The sequence below is a fragment of the Gymnogyps californianus genome, chromosome 15 (assembly GCF_018139145.2).
Source record: "Gymnogyps californianus isolate 813 chromosome 15, ASM1813914v2, whole genome shotgun sequence".
Taxonomy (NCBI): Eukaryota; Metazoa; Chordata; class Aves; order Accipitriformes; family Cathartidae; genus Gymnogyps; species Gymnogyps californianus.
Genome location: NC_059485.1, coordinates 16,346,915 through 16,370,778, shown reverse-complemented (window position 1 = coordinate 16,370,778; position 23,864 = coordinate 16,346,915). Strand labels below are relative to the sequence as shown.

Below are 23,864 nucleotides of genomic sequence, written 5' to 3'. Positions count from 1 at the left end.
TCTCATACAAAAAAGTATTCCCTATCTTTGACCATAACTGTCAAACTCTTCTCTCTATCTTTTTAAATTTTATCATAACTTTTCTGAGCTGGGGCTGGCAGGGGAGGGATGAGAGGTGCACACAGAGTGCTGTGGGTGGGTACATCATGAATACATGTGGTGGCATGGTGACTTTTTTGTTTTGTTCTTTATTTCCTACAATGATCCTAATATTTCTTTTCATCTTTTCTTAATCTCTGCAGAGCAGTGAATTAATGTTTTCATAGAAGTGTCTGTCATCGCTCCAAGAACTCTATCCTGAGGGGTAAAAGCTAATTCAGAACCCATCACTATATACGTAAAGGTAGGATTACTCTTCATGTTCACCACTTTGCATTTATCAACACTGAATATTATCTGCCATTTTCTCTCAGTCACTCAGTGACTGAGAAAGATTTGTGAATAGTTTAGATGCCTGTAGTATATCTAGTATCTTTAAAGTTTCCAAGCTCCTTTTGTCCTTTTAGCTGAACCTTTTAATTTCTTTTAATCAGCTCTTGTTTTTCTTGCGTTCCCTTCTTCACAACTTTTTTTAAAACTTCTATTGCTTCTGCAAGGATGCTGAATCTCTATTAGTCACGGATATAAGGTATCTCTTACTAACATTTTGAACCAAGTTCCCCACACCACTCAGGAATAAGTCAAGAGTTACAAGTTTCCCAACTAATTTCTCCATGCTCATAAAGTTTGCCCAAATTTTAGCCTCTGCATCATACCGAGCATGACATTTTCTCAGTCTATGCATGGCATTTTGAAGTCTGCTCCTACTGTTTTGTTTTATGTCCTCATACCTTCTCTCATATCAAGTTTAACCCTGCTACTGTAAGCCATCCCAATAGGTGATCACTAATATAATTCTGTATTTTTTACCTGAGCATGGAATCCATCCATAGAGATTGTGTTGCTCATTAATGACATTATCTTGTTATTCTGATTCAGCTTTAGTACATGACATCTGCTTTGTCTTTCAGTGTAATCAGTACCAAGACATTATTGTCCCACTAATTATCTTTCTCCCATCAAATTTCTGGTACACCTATTATGTCAATATCCATTAAAATCTAGTTTCTCTTCTCATTAATTGCTGTTGTAGTGCTGGCTTAGAAGCATCTATAGATTTGGCTCAGCTTTCTCTTTTTCCGTGCTGTATTTAGGTGAGACTTTATTTGTTTACTTGCTGTTTGCCATGTGCTATCTTAGTTTTGCCAGCTACTTTTTAGACAATACAGAATTTTTACTGCTTCGTCTCTACAGGATGCATCATCATGAGCTGTGTAGAGGACATGCAGAAGGCATCTCCTATCTCTGCCAGTACAGTCTCTAATTTAAAAAGTCCCCTGTAACATTTTGGACTGTTAAATGCTCACTAGCAATGAGCATTTTCCTCCTGCAAGGTTTTGCCTTGCTTCAACCTCCATAGTCTCTAAAAAGTCTTGTTTATTTTATGCATGTGAATTTCCCTATAAATAAGTAGAAAGTACTGCAATATAGGCAGTTGCTGATGACCTGCTGCTTTGGCATTCATTGTAGGTATTATTCCATAGATATCGCAGCTGAAGCAAGTGAAGTCCTACAGAGCATTAGAATAACTTAGATCAGATTGTACCATACCTGTAAGGAGTTTGTCCTGTGAATTCTGTGCTATGTTGGCGTGGCCATCTCTAGATTTTGAGCCAACATTGACCTTTGAGCCTGTTCCTGAAGCAACTTCCCAACAGAACTCCTCAGGCCAGAGCACCTCATTTCAGTATGTGCTGCAGGCACTCCAGGTGCTTGGACAGTGCCTGAGTCACAGCCCCAGTGAACACCATCCCGAAAACTCTTGGGGGCATCACATTTCCTGCAAACCCTTGCTCTTCCCCAGCAAAGTTCTTCAGCACAAATGCTGCTTCCAACTGATTTCGACTGTATATATCCCAGCCTTCACTTACACAAGGAGTTCGGCTGGTCGTGACTCCTCATCCTCTGGCTCTCACTGTGTCACTGTGGTTGACAGCTGACGTTTATGCATTTATAGAAGGATGCGGGAGTTTGAATCCCCACACAGTTCTAGGCAGGGGGAGGAACAGACCTGTACATGTATATAGCTGTGGTGTTACGCTAGTCAGTGAAGTCATTTATCAGATCATTTGATGGGACATATTGCTACCTTTTGCTTTCCATTGTGGTGCCATGGTTTCCAGACATAATATTTGGCCTTGGTTTCTTCCTTTTGAATGTATCCTCCATGGCCTCTTGGAAGTCCTCTTGGGCACAGATTTGAAGCAATGGGAAGGGGAGCTAGAAGGGGCACCCAAAAGGTGTGATGAGAGGAGGAGAGTAGTGGACTGTGTCCCAGCCTCACTCTTCTGGTTGGGCACTGCAACAGGGAGCTTGACAGAAAGATGTTATAGCAAGGTTTACAACAGCCCAAAGGGAGAGGAAAGGCTGCAAGCTGCATTCAAGAATGGACTAAGTAGCTGAAAACTGAGCGTACTTTTCAGTGTAACACATAAGTGTCCCTCACTGAATAGGTTATCCTTTTCTTCTTCGGACATTAAAATACTCAGCAGGAAAAAAACTTTGATTAAGTTTTGTGGAGAAGATCCCAGGAGCAATTCAGAACTGAAAGATCAGGTCCAGCCTACTGTGGCAATTTCCTTCCAACTCCTTTTGGAAATACTTGCTATCTTACTGCTCACATCTGTAATGAAAACTAGAAAATAGCACACTTTGTGGGACCCAACAACATCTGCTCTGTGAGAGCCCATTAAAAGTCCTGGCCAATGTAACCAGCTATTGCCCTATCATCCTTTATCTATAGTGAATGGAAACTGTTACAAGAAATATTTGTGGACACAGAAAATATTTTTTTCTAGTTATTATCTACTATCACCAAGCTGATTTTGTTAAGCAGATTTGGCACTAACAACCAGCGATAGCTAATAAATTCAATGTTAGGCTTACAAGGTTCTGACAGATTGTTGGCAGCTGCCTTAAATGCAGGGAAGAGCTCTCCTACTCCTGTGGGTTGGAAATGCTTATTTATACCATACTGTGGGTCTGTTTGCCCCAAATTTTGCTGCCTCCTTTTAGTAGATGTCATTGGTGTGATATATGCGAAGGGTATAATAACTGATCAGAGATATAGCATCCAGCTACAGTAGAGATCAGCACAAATGGGTTAAAGATAGGGAGCTCAAGCATAAGCTACGTTACATTTTTACAGTAAGAATAAGAAACATTTTCATTTATGAATGCAAGATTTGTGGTAAGGATGTAGCTAGGCCTCACCATAAATGGTTTTATTTTACTGTGAGTTTCGCTGATTAGCTTTTCTATGCTATGAAGGTTTTAAATATAATGAAGAAGTTTTATACTGACTTGCTATTAATTGGTGATGGACTCTAGAAGAGGCTGGCTGTACCACTAGACTAAGTTTGTTCGTAAGCTTCCTTTTAGCGTGTCTTGAAAGTGGAAGATGATGTGCCTAGAAGTAGGCACAGGCTTCAACAGTCTGTATTTAGCTTAGAAGTTGGTTAGACAGAGGTCTTCTTTGGATCAGGGAAAACCAACTGAAAAGAAAAATTTGGAAAGCCTGAGTGCTGAGTTGCAGTAACGGAGCATGTACTCACAGAGACATTTGAGATAATCAAAACCTTGAACAACCACTTTTTAGTGGTAAGTGATGCTAAGAATATGTACAGAAACTGAATAAGCTGAAGTCTCATTGTGAAGATACGTTTAGTCCAAAAATTCGCAGTTACACCATGGACTGTGAAAACCACAACATGTTTGTATAACTGAAGTCAAATTTTGATATTCACTGCATTTTATCGTATCTCATTTACTTGGAAGAAGAATCAAGAGTCTGTCCCAGCACTGGGTGTAACTGAGTAGTTGACAAGCCTCTGACCATTAAAGTCAATGCTGAGTGAGGGGATGAAGAAATTAAAGGAGTAGGAAGTTCTTTCAAACTGGCAAAGAGCAGATTAAGTCAAAAAGTTAAAGAATTCTGGAGTGAAAGTAAGTCGGGCATCATTGACACATAATTTTCTCTTCACATGTGGTGAAAGTATCTCTAGACAGTAAAAGACTGATGGTGAAAAATTCAGATTAACTATGTTGCAGTGTCCAACTTGATCTACAGTTGTGGAAATTATCCTGTTTTGTTTATGAGTCAGATGGTCAGCACTTTCCATCTCTGACAGAGCATTCTCCTCTCTTTCTGTCAATATGCTTTACAACTCCATGGAAAACTTCAGAAATAGATATAATTTTCTTTATACCACTACACCAAAAGAGCCTTCCTTCCTCAAAAAGGAAGAATAGAATAGTCTAGAAATATACACTGACACCGTGCAACAACTCTAAAATTCTACTGAAAAGAAAATTGCTGACAGCATTTCACACAACCAAAAGAAATACTTGAAGTAAAGCACTGAATGCTGTTTTGGAAAGTGTGTGGGTGATGCAACCAAGCATTATGCACCATAATGAACTTTCACAGAAAATGGATAAAGCACAAAAACATCCCATTGCCTTTATAACAGACACATCGTGCTTGTTTTGAGTCTGTCTCCTGAAGGTGTCATGCAATGCCCACTAGTCCTTGTACTGGGAAAGGCAGTGAACTACCACTCCCCAGGCTGCCTTTTCAGTTCCTCTTACATCTTTATCAATGATGTCCATCATATCTCCTCTCACATGTCTCTCCTTCAGGCTGAAGAGTCTTAGTCTCGTCCTTGTACAGAACCTTCCAGAACTCTGATTATTCTTGCTGCCGTTCTGTGAGCTGGACTAAAAAGGACAAAATACCACACTATATTTTATATAAAGGTGAAGCTTTCAGATGTATACAGTCCTCAGGCGACAGCATACTCTCTGCTCTGTTCTCAAGTCCTTTGCTAATGCTTTCTAACAGATAGTTTGTTTTTTGACCGCTGCTGAGTATTGAGCTAGTAGTTTCATAAGAACGGTTATGCCCGAAGGTCCTATTTGTGTGTGTAAGATTTAACTCAGAGCCCATTAGTGGCAGTAATCCCAGGATTGTTCTTCCCTTATGTGCATAATTTATTTAGGCTTACTTACAATGAATTTCACAGAGACTGTCGCTGTTAGTATTTCTCTCACTGAAATACCCCACTGCTTTATTAATGGTAATTGCCTTTCTCTTTCAATTTGTCCAGCTGATCAGCAATTCAGACAAACTAAGAACAATTGTTCCTTACACCACTTACTGCCTCTCTGTCAGACCTGATGAAGGTACCGTATGCCCAAAAGGTTTTGTGATTGTCTCAAGTGATCTAACAAAAATATATCGCTTCTTTGTACAAATGTGAATTTTCATCTGTCCTTTGGATTCTCCAGAAGCCCATTGTCAGTGTGAAGGACACTGCGAGGCTCGTGCACCTCTTCAGCTGCGGGCAGAGCGCTCTGTCTTGAGGAGGGAGCAGGATGGGCTCAGCTGCCCAGTTTGTTAATTGAACTCTACCCATTTTTTTCCTGATAAATACTATTTTGAAATATGGGTTAAACTGCTATTGAGAATTTACAGCTCCAATACCGGACTAAAGAAAACCTTTGCAGACTGCCTCTGTGCACTTGAATATATTTTTTTTTTCAAGGGTAAATCAAACAAACAAGCATCTAGATGATTCCCTCTCACAAAGAGACTTTTGGTACTGTGACTGCAGTTTTCTGACCATAAGTGTCTTCATGGCCTGAGGAAACCACGTAGCATGTCCTTCCTCACTAGAGGAAGAAGGGAAATGTCTGTATTACAATATAAATCTTTATTTTCTTGAAGAAAAATCAGCTGAATGAAGAGAGAATGCATCAGAGAAATGACAGATCTGCATAAACTGAGTAAACAGCTGTCTTAAACCCTTGGCATTTGTTTCACCTGGCTCTGTGTAATCTGGATGACATGTAGGTCCTTGTGTGCTTAGGAAGTAATGTTTCCCCTGGCACTCAAGTACGACAAGAAACAATACTGATGCAATTTGTAAAATGCGAAGAAGCCTTGACTGTATCGTCTTACCTTTTTCAGAAGCCGGGGCAAGGTCAATAAAACTTCGACATTTTTCACCTTTAAAAGAAAAGGATTATTTTAGGAGACAGAAGTTGATTGGTTTTGCTCTGCCTCCTCTTTCTGACTGGTGTTTCTGCCATCGCTCCCACCTGAGTCTCTACAGGCCCACTGGGTTGTCTCACACAGAGAGCAGACATTTACCTATGCCTCCATCCTGGACCAAACCCGCTATGCTCACAAGGCTGGACTCTCCCTTAGGATTACAGTCCCTTCATCAGGAGTATGCAATACAGTTAGTGAAGAAAAGAGTTCTCTCCGACAGTTGGGTCCCTGCTGGGTCAGTGATGCTCTTTCCCAAGGCCAAGAACTGTGTTGCACTCCAGATGAGTGACACAGTGCAAAACACTGCAGAGGGGTAGTGCTGGGAGGGCACAGGCCTCTTTCACCAACACTTTTGTCCTCCTTCTTCTCATCGTCAGGACAATGCCGGTGCCCCACCAGGGTGTGACCAAACCTCCCAGTGCCAGGAAGCATTGCCACGGGCACAGATGTCTCAACAGATAGCTACGACGCATGTGACTAGGACAGACAAAACCTGAAGCACAAAGCAAGCTAAGCAATTGTATAACATTTAAAAGAAATTGTTAAAAAAGTAGGCAAATGCCTTGCTATGACCATCACAGCCCTGCTTTGTGGCTGCTGCATCCATTTATCATTGTAAATTAAATTTTCTCTGTTTAGGACTCCACCTCTGTTTTTGCAGGCATTCTTGAGAAGCCTATTGCTTCTAAGCAGGAAATGTATATTAAGGGTGGATGTTTTGACCTTTCTTTTTACTTCTTCAGACAACCAGAGATTATAAAATAATTCCTCTGCTCTAGGTGTGTCCATCCACAAAGTGTATGTGTTTCCTTCAATATGATATGTTCCAAGGTGACCAATAGCCTGCCTGCCTCGAGGAATCAGAGCCCAGCATGCCTGCCAGAGGTAATGGAGAAGAATCCATTTTGCCCTTTAAGACTTTAATTGATGCAAAGACAGCTAGAGGAGTAGGTTTTTTTATTAGTTTTGCTCAATTTTAATTGCACAGTCAAAAGACTGATTTAGGAAATGTGAGCCATTAAAAAAGAATAAACAGTGAAATGCTGTAGTGATGTCGAAGTCAGTGTGTAATTTTTTCTTAGTTGTAATTAATTATATGTACAAACCAATATAAAATGTTAATCTTTCTGCTGTCTTTGTTGGTAGGGTTGAGATAAACGTAACCATTCAAATGATAGCTGTGCTGAAATAACAATCTATTATTATAATGCTATTATTACCACTTTTTATTTACTTTTTGCAGTTTTAAACCTATGCTAAATATGCTAAAAAGTGTTGTGCACACAGTCTGTAGTCTGTTTGTTTATGTATAAGTTGCTATAAAAGAAAAGGTTCACTTGACATTGAAATGAACGTTTCAATATCTCCATGGCAGGGGGAAGGATTTCTACTCTGTGAATCCAAGCACCGTCAAGAGGACAGTCAAGAAAAGGAAGCGACACTTGACTTATCAAAGCACCATCTCTGTTTCCAAAGAGGTAGGTAGGGCAGTCTATATCTGAGCAGAAGGAATGTCAGATAAGTAAGTTATTAGGTTTTGGGGCAGACAGACTGAGAGAGAACTGATGGATCACAGAAATCACAGCGTCCCAGAAGCATTGTGTTGATGGGACCCTGCAGGTCTCTTGTGCAGGAGGACATCCTCCCGTTCAGAGCAGGACTATCGCTAACACCTGATCAGGTCAGCTGTGACTTTTCCCAGCCAAATCTTGAAATACTTCAAGGATGGTGATACCCATTATTTAGTGACTCCAAGGATGGAGTTTCTCCCCTGCTCTGGTCCCAGGGCTGCACCACTCTTCTGGAGGAGTGTTTCCTGATACCCAACCTGAACTTTTCTAGCTGCTCTGTCATCTTTGTAGTCATCCTTTCTCTACTTGTAGGGACATGAACAAGCCCAGCTCCCTCAAATTCTTTTCACACATGGTGTGAAGTACTTTAGGCCCCTGACCAAGAAATCCAGAGAAATAGGTGGACTATAAAAGATACTGTGCTGCAAGCAGGAATCATTCTCATCCAGAGACTCTGAGTTTTAGGGCATGAGGTGTGTCAGGAACGCATTGACATAAAATTAAGGGACCGTAGGGAGAGTGACCTTTAGATTTGGACTCGATATAAGCAGATTAAGCAGGATTTTTCATTCTAGCCATATGGATATGTGGTTTGGTTTTGGTTTTGTGGGGTTTTTTTCAGATGTAAGCTATTACTTTTATCACAGTGTTATTTTAACCTGACTTCAAGCTAACTGGCTAGCACTGAGTCATCTCTCACCTGTGGTTGCAATGAATCTGAAGCCATATTACTGGAAACCTTTAACAAATACCTGACTCTCTAGCATGTTATCCCAAAACAGCCAAAGGGGAATGCCATTTGCTGCTACAGAAACTGCACAGGCTGTTCTGAGAGCTGGAGATACATGGTGCCTTTCAGATACATGGCAAGGTACAAAGCCTTTCTGACAGGCAGGGGTACTGAGGAAGCTGATGGTACCATAATGTTTGTCTGCAGGTGCCTTGCCTGCAGGGCGGATGTAGAGAGTGTGATCACAGGCTATTTGGAGGAATGTGTGTCCTCCTCCTTCCTCAAATCAGCTTGCCCAGAACACCATCTCTCTCAGGAGAGCTGGCTGCGGCTGAGGTCTCCAGTTTAAATAATACGGACAGAAAATGCTGGAGTGTGCAGAAAAAGTCCTTTTGGAGCCATAGCACAAAGAATGACTGTAGATTGGAGACAGAGAAAAGCCTAGGAGGAGGTCACTTCACTTTCAATGGCTGATACCTGGATTGTGCCTGGCTTACTGCTAAAGGTTGTGGTAGGAACTGCACAAGCAGTTCCTGATGAAGAACATTTCCCTTCGTTGTTCCTGTTGCTGGAGCACTGGAAACCCCTCCTCCATTTTCAGTGGTAACCACTGGTGGTATTTATAGACCACATTCATACTTCAACGTGCAGACATGCATCTCACCGAGAACTGAAGATGTCAGCAGTGCTTTCACTGTTCCTCTTAGGATTTATTCTAAGTTATTTTTGGGTATCTTGTATAACTGATCTCTTAAGCCCTCTTAAGTTTAATTTTAGACTTGGCAGAGTTTATCCTGCTGTGCTGCCCTTTTCCAGATGCATCTTCTCCTCATAACCAGGCTCCTGGAGAGTCTTTAGAGAATACAGAAAAGGCTGTTTAGACATGCAACAAGACCAGCGTCTAGGATTCACCCCCCTGATAGTCCTGCCTTCACCCAGTTGTGGCAGTGATTCTGACAGAGGAGAAAGCCAAGGAGTGATTCTTGCACATAACTCACATAGAAAGAAGAGGTGTGACCTGGCTTGCATGCTCTCCACTTCCATGCAGGAGCAATGGCTATGTATAGTGCATGTGAAGCTCTCCGGAGCTCAGCAGTGTCAGGAAGCTGCTGGAGGCTGAGGAGAGAGGACTGACCCACCACCTAAACATCAATAAGAGCAAAGCACTTGTTACTGGCTTCTTCTATGGCTTCCCAAGGGTGAGGTAGAAACATCATCTATGCAAGCCCTTGCAAATGCATTCCCTCATAACCAGACTGGCTCTGCACGGGCTCAGCTGTGTCTCTGCTGGGCTTCCTGAGAAGGGGGCATGGGTCATAGGGGCCTGTAGGACTGGGTACCAGCAACAGCCCAAAATTTGTGTGTGTTGTTGTTTCTCTGGGTGCTGGTAAAGGCACAGCTCTCTCTGGGTTGGTCTGTGTGGCCAGGCATATTAGTGTCATGCATGCTTGCACGCGTGTGTGTCTGTGTGTGCGTGCGTGCACATGCATGCACCTGCATCTTGAATACGTGTCTAGCCTGAACTGGGAAGGACACCAGCAGCAAACAGGCAAGGGAAGAGAAATTCCCTGGGCTTTAAAGTCCCCTGGGCTGAGCTTCCCAGGAGCATGCACAGCATTTCCTCAGGCAGGCTCATTGAGACTTTTCCCATTTCATGGCTCTGCAGCTGTGGAAGCTCCCGCAGTGCTGCAGGTCAAATGTTTTCCAGCTCCTCAGTAGTTTCTACTGAAGAAAGCTCAGCTTCGGGCTTCTGCCGTGTTCTTAGGAAACAGTGTACAGGATGACGTGGATTTTATCACTGCGTCAGTGCAAGGGACACAGAGAGAAAGTTGTGGCAGCATAAGGAGATGATCTCTCTGTCTTGCTTCCAGCATGAGGCCCGTGCTCTTTCTTCTCCTTCTGCTGCTCACAACGTGGTGGGAAGTCCTGAATTTCCAGCCCTTCCAAGTCTGTGGCACACACTTGTCATGAAAATTGTCTCATGTCTGCAAAATCAAATCATTTCAGGAAAAAGTAGAAGGCTGTGTGAAAAGCAGGCACTATTCTGGCAGAGCTGCATTCTGGAGAAAGTAAATGAGCTGGTAAGAGTAAGACTGCTGCAGGGGTGGGAAGGAGGCATTGCGGGACACTGCTGACGAGCAGTTGCACGTGGTAGAGGGGTCACCCACGTGTCCTGTCACCTCAGATGATCGGCAGACCAGTCCCCCAGACACCTCCCTTTCCCTAGCACGTGGAGGTAGTGGGGCTGGTCTCTTACCTTCTCCACTGAAGAGTCCTACTTCACAGTGTCACACACACTTTGGACAGCTGGGACTCTGTCCTGAAGGCAAATGCTCGTTCCTCTTACCTTCCTCAGGCAGAGTTCAGAGACATTTGTATCTCCCTAGCCTGAACAATAATTTGAAACCAAAAGCTAAGAAAGAGAAGTGGCTTTTCCAAATCCCTCAAATTCAATCCTGCCAGAAAATTAAGACAAACAGGTCCCATAGAGCCATCAGGTCTGCACGGTATACTGGCTCCAGGGCTCTGGGCTGCTTTCGCCATTATGCTCTACACACTTTGTCGTGGGCACAGCGAAACTGCATTGCGACAGATCAGATGTGCCTAGCTGCAGCTTCCAAAGCGGACGCAGGCTGACCTTTTTCTGTGGGTCTATGGAAGACACTAGGGAGCAGTTAGAGAGCTATATAGGGCAGCTGGAAAGGCAGGTCTAGGTGCACATAGATTGGGTCTAAACTATAGCACACAGATGTACTTCCAAGCTCAAGGTGCACACCGGAATCACCCTGACTTTAAGCCTTTGTGAGACCCACATGTGTTCTACTGTTTCTTCCACCAGTTGTCTAAAATGTATGGTTTGTTTGCTCCTGTCTTCAGGACCCCACACTGCACAACAGTGGTTGGATTTGTCCAGAGTATACCTTGGTAAACTGGTGGTTTAGACTGGAAATCAGGAAGAGGGCAGAAAACACACCAAAAAAAGCATAGGCTTTAAGACAATATTCCAAGTTTATAAGATGGCTGTTGCAATAGCAAGGACCAGAAGTTTATGTCCTGGATCATACTTACTGGTCCTAGATTCCCGAGTTCTTTCCTCTCTGAGCCAGTGATAAATGCCTCATTAATAACCAGGGCAGCAAAATAAAAACAACTTTGAAAAATCCTAGTTTGTATGTCTTCCAACTACATGGTTTCAAAATATTGTAGGTAAATCATTTGACTTAAAAGAAATCTGGTAGTTCTGACTGAAAGAAGGATCTCTGTTACAACTCTGCTTTTCATCTCGCAAAAAAAGAAAAAGCTGTCTGTATTCACTTACTCTGCATAAAATTTTACGAGTTCAAAAGTACAGTTCTGATGGAAATTTAAATGATTAAATTTCATTTAAACAGCGTTCCCTTTTAGTAACACTCTGGCTCCCAGCCTGCGAAAGACAAGGTCCCCTTTTTTCCCAATAGGCCCTAACAAATCTTTATCTCTCCGATTATATCTGGAGTCATGTGATTCTGATGAGATCCCACATAATCTACTGAGAGTAAAATCATTGTATTTGTCTAAAAAAAGATATAACCCTCAAGGGATCCCAGCCTAGACGAGGCTGAGGACTCCAAAACAACTTCAGTGAAATAAAGTGCTACCTTAGGGAAAATACAGGTTAATGAGCTCACTCAAACTGAGTTGTATCAGGTTAATTAACGAGTGAAATATTCCACTTTTGATTAAACTCATCCCAGACAGAGCATTTAAGTGAATTTTTTCTAACGAAAAATCAAGTATTAATCTGCAAAATCAACATTTTCCAGTTGACCATGTTGATTTTGCTGGAGTGATATTTTCTTCTGGAAAATAAATGAGTTCATACAGAATTACACTAAAATATGTACTGAGCTATGAAAAAAATTGTTTTCTCTCACTCTGACAGCTGTCATTCATAGCTGTTGCCCATCAACATTTCTCTTACTTCCAAGTAACATGAGAATTTGTTCAATTTCTCAGCCTCTGCTGAGATAACTCACAATCTTTTTCCCTTTCGGGGTTGTTTTTAAATCTGAATGCTATACTACTGTTCTCTTTCAGCAAACTCAAACTCTTAAAACTTTCTACCTTTTAAAGCAGAAAAGCTTAAAGCTTCCCACTTTTTCATTTCAGGCATGCATTTTTCCTCAATTCACATATTCACAAAGAAATGGTAATAATTCTGTCCGAGAGGTATCATCCACACTGTGGCATTTCCCCTTCGGTTCGTTGAGGCAGCAGATAGCTGTGCAGGGGCAGAGGGTGTGGGCAGAGCAGGGAATGCCCAGCGCGTTTGTGCTAACGGGGACTATGTGCCATGGCAACTGCGTTTTCTGCGCTGAAACTCTCCCTGATGTGAAAAATCTTGCACAGCATCTGAAAGCAAACATCTCCACAGGCTGCTCTCAAATCATGTCTAATTGAAACACAACCAAGTCACAAGACTCATCTGATTATCTTGGTAAGACCTGACAGATGTGTACACACATCTATCATTTGGAGAGCTGGAAAATAGTTCAGATTTCTAAATGATTGGGAGAATCAAGGAAACAATGGTGCTGAGAGAGGCTTTCAATGATTCTGGTGTCAAATTAGACCTGACTTGGTCTGGAAAACATTAAATCAGACAAAGAGTTCTGAGTTGCTTTAAGCATTTCAAACCACGTAATGGGAAGAGGAGGGTTTTCACCTGTTCAGCACACAGGTGACCATCTGCCACACTGTGCTTACTCTGTGCTAATGTAAATATGCCAAAATAAACTAGTTATTGGCGGTCCAGTATCTGTGGGACTATAAGGTCTCCCCAGAAAACTGTGGAAGACTAGAAACGATGCTCTTCACAGAAGATGTAGCTGATATATATACCTCATTGTATGAAGTATGACATGCCTTCTACAATCTCCCGTTTGACTGCATTAGCAGTTCCATTCAGGCTGGTGATTAACAAAGATCAAAGGAGTAAGTAACCAATAAGACCCTAAAGCCCTGGTTGTAGAAGAAATGTGGTTCAATAGCTCCCACTCCTTCCAATTATTAGCTGTGGATCAATGTGAGTTCTCTTTTAACCATGCCAGTGCTTCTCTCCAGATAATGCCCAACCGGAGTATTTGCATTGGATCTGTGCCCTAGCTCCAGAGATACATGAGCAGGGCAGGCAGAGATGAAAGTCACTGACAGCAAAGAAGGAAACTCCTTTTCATGGATGAGATGATTACTCCAGAAAATGAAAACACCAAAAGCTGACGTGTGCCAAAATGGAGGAAAAGAGAGATTCAGGACAGAGCATTACTTTGATGGCATGGCACGTCGCTGTGAACATGAGTCCTGAGGTTTGCAGCTTGAAACATGTGCAAGTGACCGTAGGTAAGAGACAGAGGGATTGCTGGAGGGGAGGGGACCTTGAATGTCAGAGCCTGTACTACATCAACCTGTATTTCTTCTCCACAGTTAAAACCATAACAGTATTTCTTCCCTGGTTTGCCCATCTATCGCTCTCTGTTCCTCTTAGCCATTGCAATTTAGGCTGCCTGTTTCAAAGTGAACTCCAGAAAATTCTCCCACCTTCTCTACCCAAAGATGTTCAGTTGCTTTTTGGGTTGAGGCGTTCTGTTTTTCCAGGCAGGCACACTTGACTAGGAGCATGGAAACTGAGATAACCTTAACCTTTCAGCCATGGACTTTTAAAGGAAGTACACTGCAGTACACTGCAAATGAATATCCAGTTTTTGAAATCAAGTGAAAAAAGTTGTGCTTGCATTTCCTCTTGTGAACCTTATTTCCAAGCTTGTACCTAATAACTTTGCAATGAATTCTCATTTAGTGGTTTTTGTCTGGCCAGGTGATGCACAGCAAAATCAGGCTGAATGACAGTATGATGTGTTTTTTGGTCTCTCCAAATCTAGTGAGTCTAGACATGGTGGAATGGCTCTGCTTCTCAATCAATTTCCTACATTGTAAGCATGGTTTCTGTCCTTTTCCCCACCAAATGCAGCCAAACGCAAGGTGGAACACCTTAAAGTGAATTTTGTTTGCCTGTGACTATTCTACAAGCCATGTTATTCCATAGTAATAACACCTGCTTCTTATTTTTTACTGTCTTCTGTAGTCATTTGTAAGCTAGATCAGCAAAGATTTATATTACCATTTTGTTTACCAACAAGAACACTGAATAACATTACACCAATTCACGACTGACAGAGGATGCTGCTAGAAGCAGCCCTATTCTGCTGTAATATCCGGTAATTCCCCATTTTGAGATCTGTAAGCCAGTTCTGTTAATTCCATGTAAGGAAAGTTTTAAAATCAGGATTGAGTCTGGTGTAATTTAAAAACCATGGGGATACCATGATGATTTATATTCCATCCTGTATTTATTTCTGTAGCCCTGAATGCATCTGTTCATATTTTGCACTAACTGACACCGGGGTAAGCATCTCAGTTCTCTTTGAAATATGGGACCTATGTGTTAGTCTTCCAGCACTTTGAAGTTTATTCCGTTTACAAGGAACTACCAGAACCCCTCAGATGCCTCCTTTAAGGCTGCTGAGTTAAATGGTTGAGGACAGACACATCCAAAGAGAAAGCAACACAGTTTTTGCTCATGAGGTAGAGAGTAACTTATCAAACAAGGAGTGGTTCACTGCCTAGTCCCTTACTTTGCTCTGTTATGCGTCTCAGCCTGCAGGGACTTTATATCCACATTTTATGTATGATAGATGTTCATACAGCTAGTCTGTCTAGCAGGATGAGGAGGACCTAAAATCCAAAATTTCCAGTGCACTGCAGACACAAAATATCCCCAACATCCTATAAAAAACTGAATGTCTATAATAAAGTAATCACCACCACAGAAGCCACAGCTATCATGTACCACAGGAAGAGAGCAAGAGTCATCGTGAGGAACACGAACAGATCTGAAGACTCTTGTTATATAGCTTAAATTCCTATGGCCAGGCCTATCTTATCCTGTAAGCAAAAAAACCAGGGATTTGTTAGGAGGAGTTCACAAGTGCTTTTCTGAAATGGACCCTTCCCCATGTTGTAAAGGCAGGCAAAAATTTGTTACTATCCCTGTTATCTAGCCTGAGGGAGATTTCCCCTCTGATCCCAAATTAGATCATCAGTTTAATGTTCAGTGCATGAGCAGACACACCAATTAGATACTGAGAAGCTGTAATAATGTCAACAGCAGCAAAGCAACCTCCTCACATACTGTCTCCACCCATAGCCAATTTCTGATGCTTTAGAGAAGGCATGAAACCCTCCAGAAAACGTGATAGGCATCAAGTCAGCAACTATTTTTTTCTTGGCTCCCACTGGTGACCAGCAGCAACCCTGAAGCATGGATGTCATGTAATAGAATATAAACACGACGTGAGCAAGGCAGTCACACCAAGATGGCTCCTTTCAGACCTCCTTAAGATACCAACAAATCAGCTATGCAGGACTCACTCTAAGCTTCCTCATGCCAGAAACATTCCTTTCCCCTCGTACAGTTCTTTCTGTGACTTTAAGAAGTATCCATTTCAGCCCATGGATTTCCTTTGCTCACACTGCCCTCCGTGGAGGTGAAGTCTAGAGACGCACTTTCTGGGGACCCATCCTTGGATTTTCACTTTTTTTCTCAATGACAAGTTGCTTAAGTCATATTATTTTCTTGATTTTTATCCATATATATATATAAGGTACCATCACATCCCCTCTAGATCTTCAATTTGTTATACTAAAGAGGACCAGTTTTTCTTTTCTTTTCTTGAAGGAGATTCTCTTTTCCTTAACTACCTTGGAAATCCCACTCTGCATCTATTTCACCTCCCCCTTTTTCTTACCATAACTATGCAGGATGGCATTAACAAAATGCACTGTGCCTTGCACAGTGGTGCTGGTTCTTCCCTAGAATAACATCTTTCCTTTATATCGCAGCACTTTGCAGCTCACAGTCACCCCACAGTCAAATACTGGCCCACAACTTGTTTCTTATCTTTTGCCTGCAATTGATAACTACCTGGGACCTCACAGAATTTTATGCCTTAGCGTTTGATGCTTTTAACCTTTTTTAAATTTTAATACTACTCTCACAACTCTATTGGATCAGCTCACATTTTTAGTTATGCAGAAAAATCTATCCTCTGTAATGCCAATATTCCCAGACTTTGTGTCACAGCATATGTAAGGAGTGCATTTAAAGTAGGATTATTCTCTTCAAATTAAGACTTCTGTGTTAGAAATGGCAAATTCTAAGACAGATTCCTTTTTGGCCAATGAGGACAACACGTAATCCCAGGGCTCAGTTCATCCCAGATGAGGAGGAATTTAATCTCCCCAAGAAGTACTCACTACTCTCTACTGACTGTAATGATGATGTTGATCAGTTTAGGCACAGACATCTACATTTGCTAATGTCCACAGGTTCGCTGTAGAATTCATCTTACCTTCTTTTTTTTACAGATTAGGTGACATGAATTGTATCGCTAGTTCTTCTTCCTAGATCACTAAGCTCAGCAATAATAGAATCAGTCCCAAAACCAAATTTGAGAACAACTAGAAATATCTGATCTCCATTGGGATAATTTCCCTTTTTATATTACTTGCCACAGCCTCCTTGTAAGACTGTTCTTTAGTCAGTTTACAATCTCTCTATTTATCCCCATCATAATAAATAAAATAAAGTAAAATCTGCACCACAGATTCAAGCAAAAAGTCTACCTGCTTCACTATCTTTGTATCGTCATCCAGTGACAGACATTTAGGGAAGAACAAAGGGGTGGGTATAGGGTGATTCTGCTCATGTACTCCCCTTGTGATATCAGTACTGCATCAGTAGTTTGGGGACTTCTCGGTCAGAGGTTGCTCTCAAATTATCATGTTAGTAACACGAATGGATGTTTCCTCCCTGGATCCATGCAATCCCCAGTTTCGGCCTTCAAAACTTTCCCTGGCACGGAGCTCTGTAGGAAGGAGTATTCCTTTTTGTTTGTTATGCCTTATTGTTCTTAAATCACAGACGCAGTCAACGATATGTCTTGTCTGATCTCTGTCATTCCCAGTTGATCCCCATCAATGTGATAGTTCTCTATACATTGTGCCTTCCTTCCAGTCTGAAGAGGCTCAGGCTGTTTAGCATTCCCCAGTGTGGAAGCATGCCTACATCTATCACCACGTTGTTACCATCCTCTCTGCTCTCTGTAGTTCTTCTGTAAAGAATTTTCAGGGGGACATTCCATCAAATGCTTTTTTGTAAATCCATAGAGACTGGGTCTAATGCATTACCCTTATCTAAGAAGTGATTCATCTTGTTAAAAGATTTACCTTTAGTAAAACCCTACCTTTGATAAAACCCATTTGTTGCCATGTACTGAGTGCTTTCTCTGAAAACTGTCCTAAGGTTGCTGGGTCAAGTGGCCTGTATCATTTTTTTCCAGTCTTCTTTGAATACAGCAATGTGCAGATTCTTGCTACTAAATCTGCATTTTCATGTGCCAACTATTTCAACATCCTCAGATGGAGATTATCCAGGCCCCCTGTGTTCAGTTCCTCTGTCGCTGGAAATTTTATCTTTAATATAGAGCTCTACCTCCTCAATTCCTTTTACCACTCTTTCCTTCCTAAACAATTTATAACTAGCAATTTTTACATTCCAGTCATGCGAATAAACCCGCCAGGTTTCAGTCATGCCAATTATATTGTATTTCTCATAATCCAGCAAGAATTCCCAATTCTTCTTGCTTTTAATTATATACTCACAAGGTGCTTCTCCCTGGTCCCTCTCTCTGGACAGCCACCTACCATGAATCACACATGCTTATTATCACCCGGTGGCGGGGGAGAAGGGTGGTGCAGTACCGCTCTGGATTTGTGAAAGTGTATGGCAAGTTCTTGTCTTTATATGTTACAGATTTATTCATTTCTGCAGGATACATCTCTCTTGTTCTCTGGCTCCTTCTCAAATGTGCATTTAATGTCCATATTTACAGCCCATTTTGATGCATCCTTACATACCGTGTAAGTTCCACTCTACCATTTACTCCTTAAAGAGTGCTAAGGAATATGTGGCACAGAGCATACAAAGAGCTGCAGACCCCTTGCCCTCAAAACATCATTCCAAGAACACAAACCAAGCCTATGCATACCCATTCCTGATCTCCCTGACTTGCATGGAGCGTGGTGAGCAACATGGAAAGGCTCGTTGTTTGTTTAATGGGACAGTACTCTTAAAAGGCACCTAGGCAGCTGCTTTTCCCTCTGAATGTGGATGTTATTACTGAGATTGTCTGTTCATTAGCGACTAAAACAAGATCTGAGTTCACGGTTTTTTCTATTAAAATCAAAGCTAACACACTATCGAGCAAAATTGGCTACCTTGTTATTGCTTCCCAGCTCTCAAACTCCTCTGCCTGTTAGGATAAGGTATGCCACCTTACCTACTTCATGTTTTAATTTTTTCATGGCATGTATGTTCTTGAGTCACAGAATCTACCAGCTAGTTTACCACTGCTGCTATTAGCACATCAATTGTCTGGTATCTTGTGAGGTGTGCAGTACTGACATAAGCACAGACCTAGACTGCAGGTGTGAAATAAGATATGCACTCAAAGTCATACTCAGAAAGAAATGAAATGATAGCGAGCTCGGCTCTGAGACACCTGGCCATAGCCAAGGAATTCACGGCCCGGGAGCAGGCACCAAGTGCCCTGTGCAGCGTGTGAGTGCAGGACAGGACTCATGACCAGCACGATCTGCAGAGCTCGTAGGGTAGGCTTTAGCTTCATCCCCTTCTGGAGATTAAAAGTGCATTGCTCTCACAGAAGGTACCTCCACCTGTGTGGGATCCAAAGCATTGAATCCACTCTGAAAAGGAGAGCCTTCATCCCCTTTTTGGTAGACTGGGATTCAGCATACTTTTGAGTCAGAAATTGTGCTAAATAATTACAGGACTCACCCACCAATGAAATATATATGCTCCAGTCCCTCTATTCCCAGAGGGGATTCACAATTATATTTCTCAGGTGCTAAATGCTTTTTGGATTCTTTAGCCGTCCTAGACATGCTGGATAAAAATAAACTCTAGATTCACAAATTATTTCAGAAATAATCACAGCATTCAATCTCTGTTAGAGATGTCAGTGAAAACTAGAAACCTGCAACAAGATGAAGACCTGCTTTGCTAGTCTCTGCACAGAAAGTGGATGGCATGCTTTTTGCACCTCTACCTCTGGAATCTAAATGGACATTTCAGACAAATAGTGGGAGGAGAAGACACTCAAAAACTTGTTTGATTGCAGCCTAAATGTCATTTTAAGGTGTGACTGAGTCCCAGCCCCTCCAGCCAACTGGAAGCCCTGCAATCCTGTCCCTTGCAGTATCAGCCTTCTGGGAACTGGTCCTGTTGTGTCTGCACTACAAGATCTGCTGTGTTGCAGCTGCACCAGAGCAGAAAGTTTTGACAGTACTGTGACTGTAGGGGGAGAGAAATCACAAGCCTGGTGGCTAGATGAAGAATGTGGCTCACAGCTGGGAATGTTAGGAGTCTCTGGAGGGTTTTGACAGCATCACAACCATAGAGAGTGTTAATGGCATTCATGTGTTCCTGGTGGGATTCGTGTTGCTTAACTTCAGGCATCAGCAGTGAGGAATCAGGGATAGGTCAGGAGCTGTAGGAATGGTGCTGACCACGGATTGTGGCCATACGTTCTGCTGACAGAGGTGTGAGGCTACGGAGTGGCTACTGAAAGGACTTTGCCTGGAGGAAGGCTGTTGTTGCAGTCATTTTCAGTATGCTATTGGTAAAGCTTTAAGAAAGGTGTTATTGAAAGTATGGAGTGCATTCAAGCTAGAGATTTTGACTAATTTAATACACTACTATCTGCGTGCTTAGTGGTATTTTCTGGATGTTCTCCTGGCATCCTAGGGTGTTTATTAACAACATGGTGATTATATGACTTGTGATGCCCACAGGACTGTGGTCAGTAAGTGTGCTGTGGACAGTGTGATGACCCTATGGGATGGATTACTCACAGATATATTGAGCGTTGGGGGTGTACGTATAAGCATGATCACAGTGCTGTTGGCTTGGGGCTGGCTGGTGCCTCACTGCACTGGAGCTCAGGTAAAATGATCACCAGTCAGGCTGCAAAAGGCCATGACAACGTGCTGACAGTCTGGTATTACAAACCCATCAGTCTGAATGAAGACCTTTCATGGTTATTTTATGTTGACTCTCTTAGGGACAAATTTAGACCTGTGTCCATTACATTGTTCCTGTCCTTACCAGAAGAAACTACGGTAAATCCTGAATGAAGCAGCTGTCTGTCTAAGCCAATACATCCCTGTAACTGGCTGGATTCTTTCCGAAGGTTGGTCACTCCTTGTCTGTTAACCGAAGAGTACTTTTCACCAAGTTAGTGTTTCAAATAAGAGGAAACACACATGTGGCTGCTGTGGCGGCGTGGGGAGGGAGAAACAACCCCTTCTCTCCTGCTTTCACCATAACTTGCTAAAGCTGGCTTCCAGCTATCTCCTGAAATCACCCACTACAGCACAGCTTTGTTTACCCAGTACAGCATAGATCACTGTATTTCTCTTCTCCCACAGAGAACTCAGTTTTCTGAGTGGGCTAGAGTCACACAGTTACAACTTATCTCACACATAAATCTTGGCTTGGAAAGCTTTCAATATCTGCCAGAAATTTGGGCATGCTTGATTGTTCCAATCCCTGCTAAGACACTCAAAAAGTCGGAGAGTCTTAAGCTGCTCACTCAGGCTGCTGTGGCCTAAGTTTGTTTCCAAATCAGTAAGACAAATCACCTTTTTTCTATATTTTTTGCTAACATCAAGAGGGTTACTTTGGTGCCCTCATTTCAGCATGGAGCTGTTTATTTGCAGTCCCAAGGTTCGAGTTCATGAACTTTCTTTTTCATCCATTAAATTGAGTTTTAATGACCAGCTAATTCTTGAAGCACTAGCCTCAAAAATACCAGTGAGTATACACAGCACCTTGGGATGAAATGGACTGTGAGCTGCTCCCCAAGTTTGCCCCACTTTATGGTACATCCTTACAGAGCAGTTTTACCAGGATCTCATAAACTTCCCATTATCAGGGAGGTCGTGTCCTCAGGGACACAACATGTAGGATGATTAACTGTTCCTCTCTCCCAACAGTGGTGAAGGACCAACTCCCCGGTCTACTCCTTGGGCAATGGCAGGATAGAATGGAAACAGCCCAGCAAGGAGTAACCAGTATCCACGAGGCATCATCATCTCATACTGTGCCACATCTGTAAACTTTATTTTCCAGTCACATAATCTAGAAAAAAGCTCTTTCAAAAGCAGAGTTTGGATGTTAGCTCTACCAGACAGCTCTGGGAGTAGGGACTGTCAGTTTGCATCTGTTGAGACTTAAATCAGTCCCATGGCTGCTACCTTCCATCCACCCTCCAGTGTTTTATTTCTTGGTAAGTGCCAGGGTACAACAGAGGAAATGAATGCACTGATAAGCTGGAGAGGTGTCTTCTCGAGTGGTTCTCAGCAAGTAAATGGCTGAGCAGGGAACAGAAATGAGCTTTCTTGTGCCCAGTTTGCCCTTTAACTGCCATTTCTCTACTCTCCTTCAATAAACATACAATCCAGCCACCAGGAAGGATTTGTAGGTGGTCATTCACTTAAGGGATACCAGAAAAGATGCAATCTAGGCTACAGTGTGATAAAAACTGTGACCTTTGTGCTTTCCCTGTCATTCAGACCACTGTCCTAGGGGTTATTTCAGGGGCAATTACAATTAGATGTCAGAACCTCCTTAACAACTACCATCCGCTGTCTTTTGTGCGCTCCAGGGAGCAGCTCCCAGAAGGGAAGCACTGACCAGTCTCTGGCTGCAGTGCCCATGAAGGTAGCACATACTGCTTATCAGAGGTTCAGCTGGCTTTAGAGCACAGACCCTGCATCCGCCAGCAGGTAAACAAGCAAATCCTTGCTCTTGCTGGAAACAGGTTGCTTTTCAACAAAGAACTGTTAAAATCCTGCCTCTCTCTGCAGGGCAAATCTGCTTTAAGATACAGCACAGAACAGCTTGCCTGTGTGTTTATCGCACTGAACCAAACACAAAGCAACACAAGCTGGAAGGAAGTTGTTTTATACTTACCAGCAGCATTGATATTTTCCTCACAGGAGTACCAGATCCCAGTGTGGAAATACCTGAAAAGGAAGCGGTCATCTCCCGTCTCCCAGCTGTAATGAACCACATTCTGGTTTGTCTCATTTGCAGTCTCATTCCCGCTGTAGTTGAGGCAGTTTGTCTTCTTCTCTTTCCCACAGCTCGGCTTGGGGACCCTCTGTGTGCCCTCACACCAGTGGGTCGTGATAAAAGCTGTTGTAGAGAAGAGGAGAGCCATCAGATTCAGACTCACTGCTAGCAGGGCTCTGCATCTTCGATTTGTCTTCATGGTAAATCCGCCCTCCCTCCCCCTCCTGCTGAGAGAAGTCAAAGGGTTTTGTTTTATTTGGGGGGGGGGGGTTCAAAGCCTCTCACGATTCAGAATCCAGTTTTCCAGGCATCAAAACTCTCAGCTTCTTCCAATCTGTTGTTGTAGCAGTGAAGGAAAAGCTGCAGCCAGACTCCCATTCTTCTCTTCACTTGAAATCCTGCCTTTGTACGTTAAAGGAGCAGCTGCAGGCGCGGGAGTGCGGCCGTCCTCTTGTAGTCGGTGTGCTTCAGCGCGCTGACAGGATCAGAGAGGGTCTGTCTCACAAAGAGCACCAAGAGCAAGTGAACATCTGCTCGGGTACCACACATGATCCCAAGGGGCTCCGCAGCCTCCTCCACTGGGAGACACCTGCAGGCTGCGGGACTCGCTGTCCTCTGCTCCCATAGGATGAGGCAGGAGAAACTCAGCGGGAGGCAGGCGGCAGGGACAGCTGCTGCCTGCTGCCACCGTCCTCGGCAGACCTCGGGGACCACTGCAGCACTGAGTTGGACTGGGGGGAGGCGTCACATCTTAGTCCCAAAAAGAATCATTGTTTGGAGCTGCGAAATACATTTTTTATATACCAGAGGGTAGAGATTTGTCCACGAGGAGGAGGGATGAAGTGGTACTTCAGCTTTTCTGCTCTGAGCTAGTGAGCAGTAAATCAAGGGTTTGATTCTGCTATCAGCATACTGGTGTAATTCTCTGTCTTCAGGGGCTTGCTCTGGCAGTCAGCAAAACCCCAGAGGAATTTGTATTTGCAAGTGTGTAATGAGTAAAACCTACATCTTTCACAATACCAAGTGGAGCCCCTTTCTCAGGCTTTCATTTCCAGACACAGCCCACGCAGATGTTCTGTTTGAAGTGGGTCTGTAGGACATTTTGTAGGTCCTGGTTTGTGCAGACAGAGAGAACTAATTAGAGCAAACCCTGGC

General features: G+C 42.8%; 1 protein-coding gene across 1 annotated transcript in view; it reads right to left on the bottom strand.

Moving 5' to 3' along the window:
• GSG1L (GSG1 like) overlaps positions 1-22,908 on the bottom strand; it is a 43,124-nt gene extending 20,216 nt beyond the window's left edge. Inside the window, exons 1-2 of the mRNA XM_050906200.1 lie at positions 22,608-22,908; positions 6,062-6,109 (exon numbers count right to left, since the gene is read on the bottom strand). Coding sequence (XP_050762157.1) covers positions 6,062-6,109; positions 22,608-22,908 — 349 coding nt within the window. The remainder of the gene's footprint in view (positions 1-6,061; positions 6,110-22,607) is intronic.
• Between the last annotated feature and the right edge of the window lie 956 nt (positions 22,909-23,864).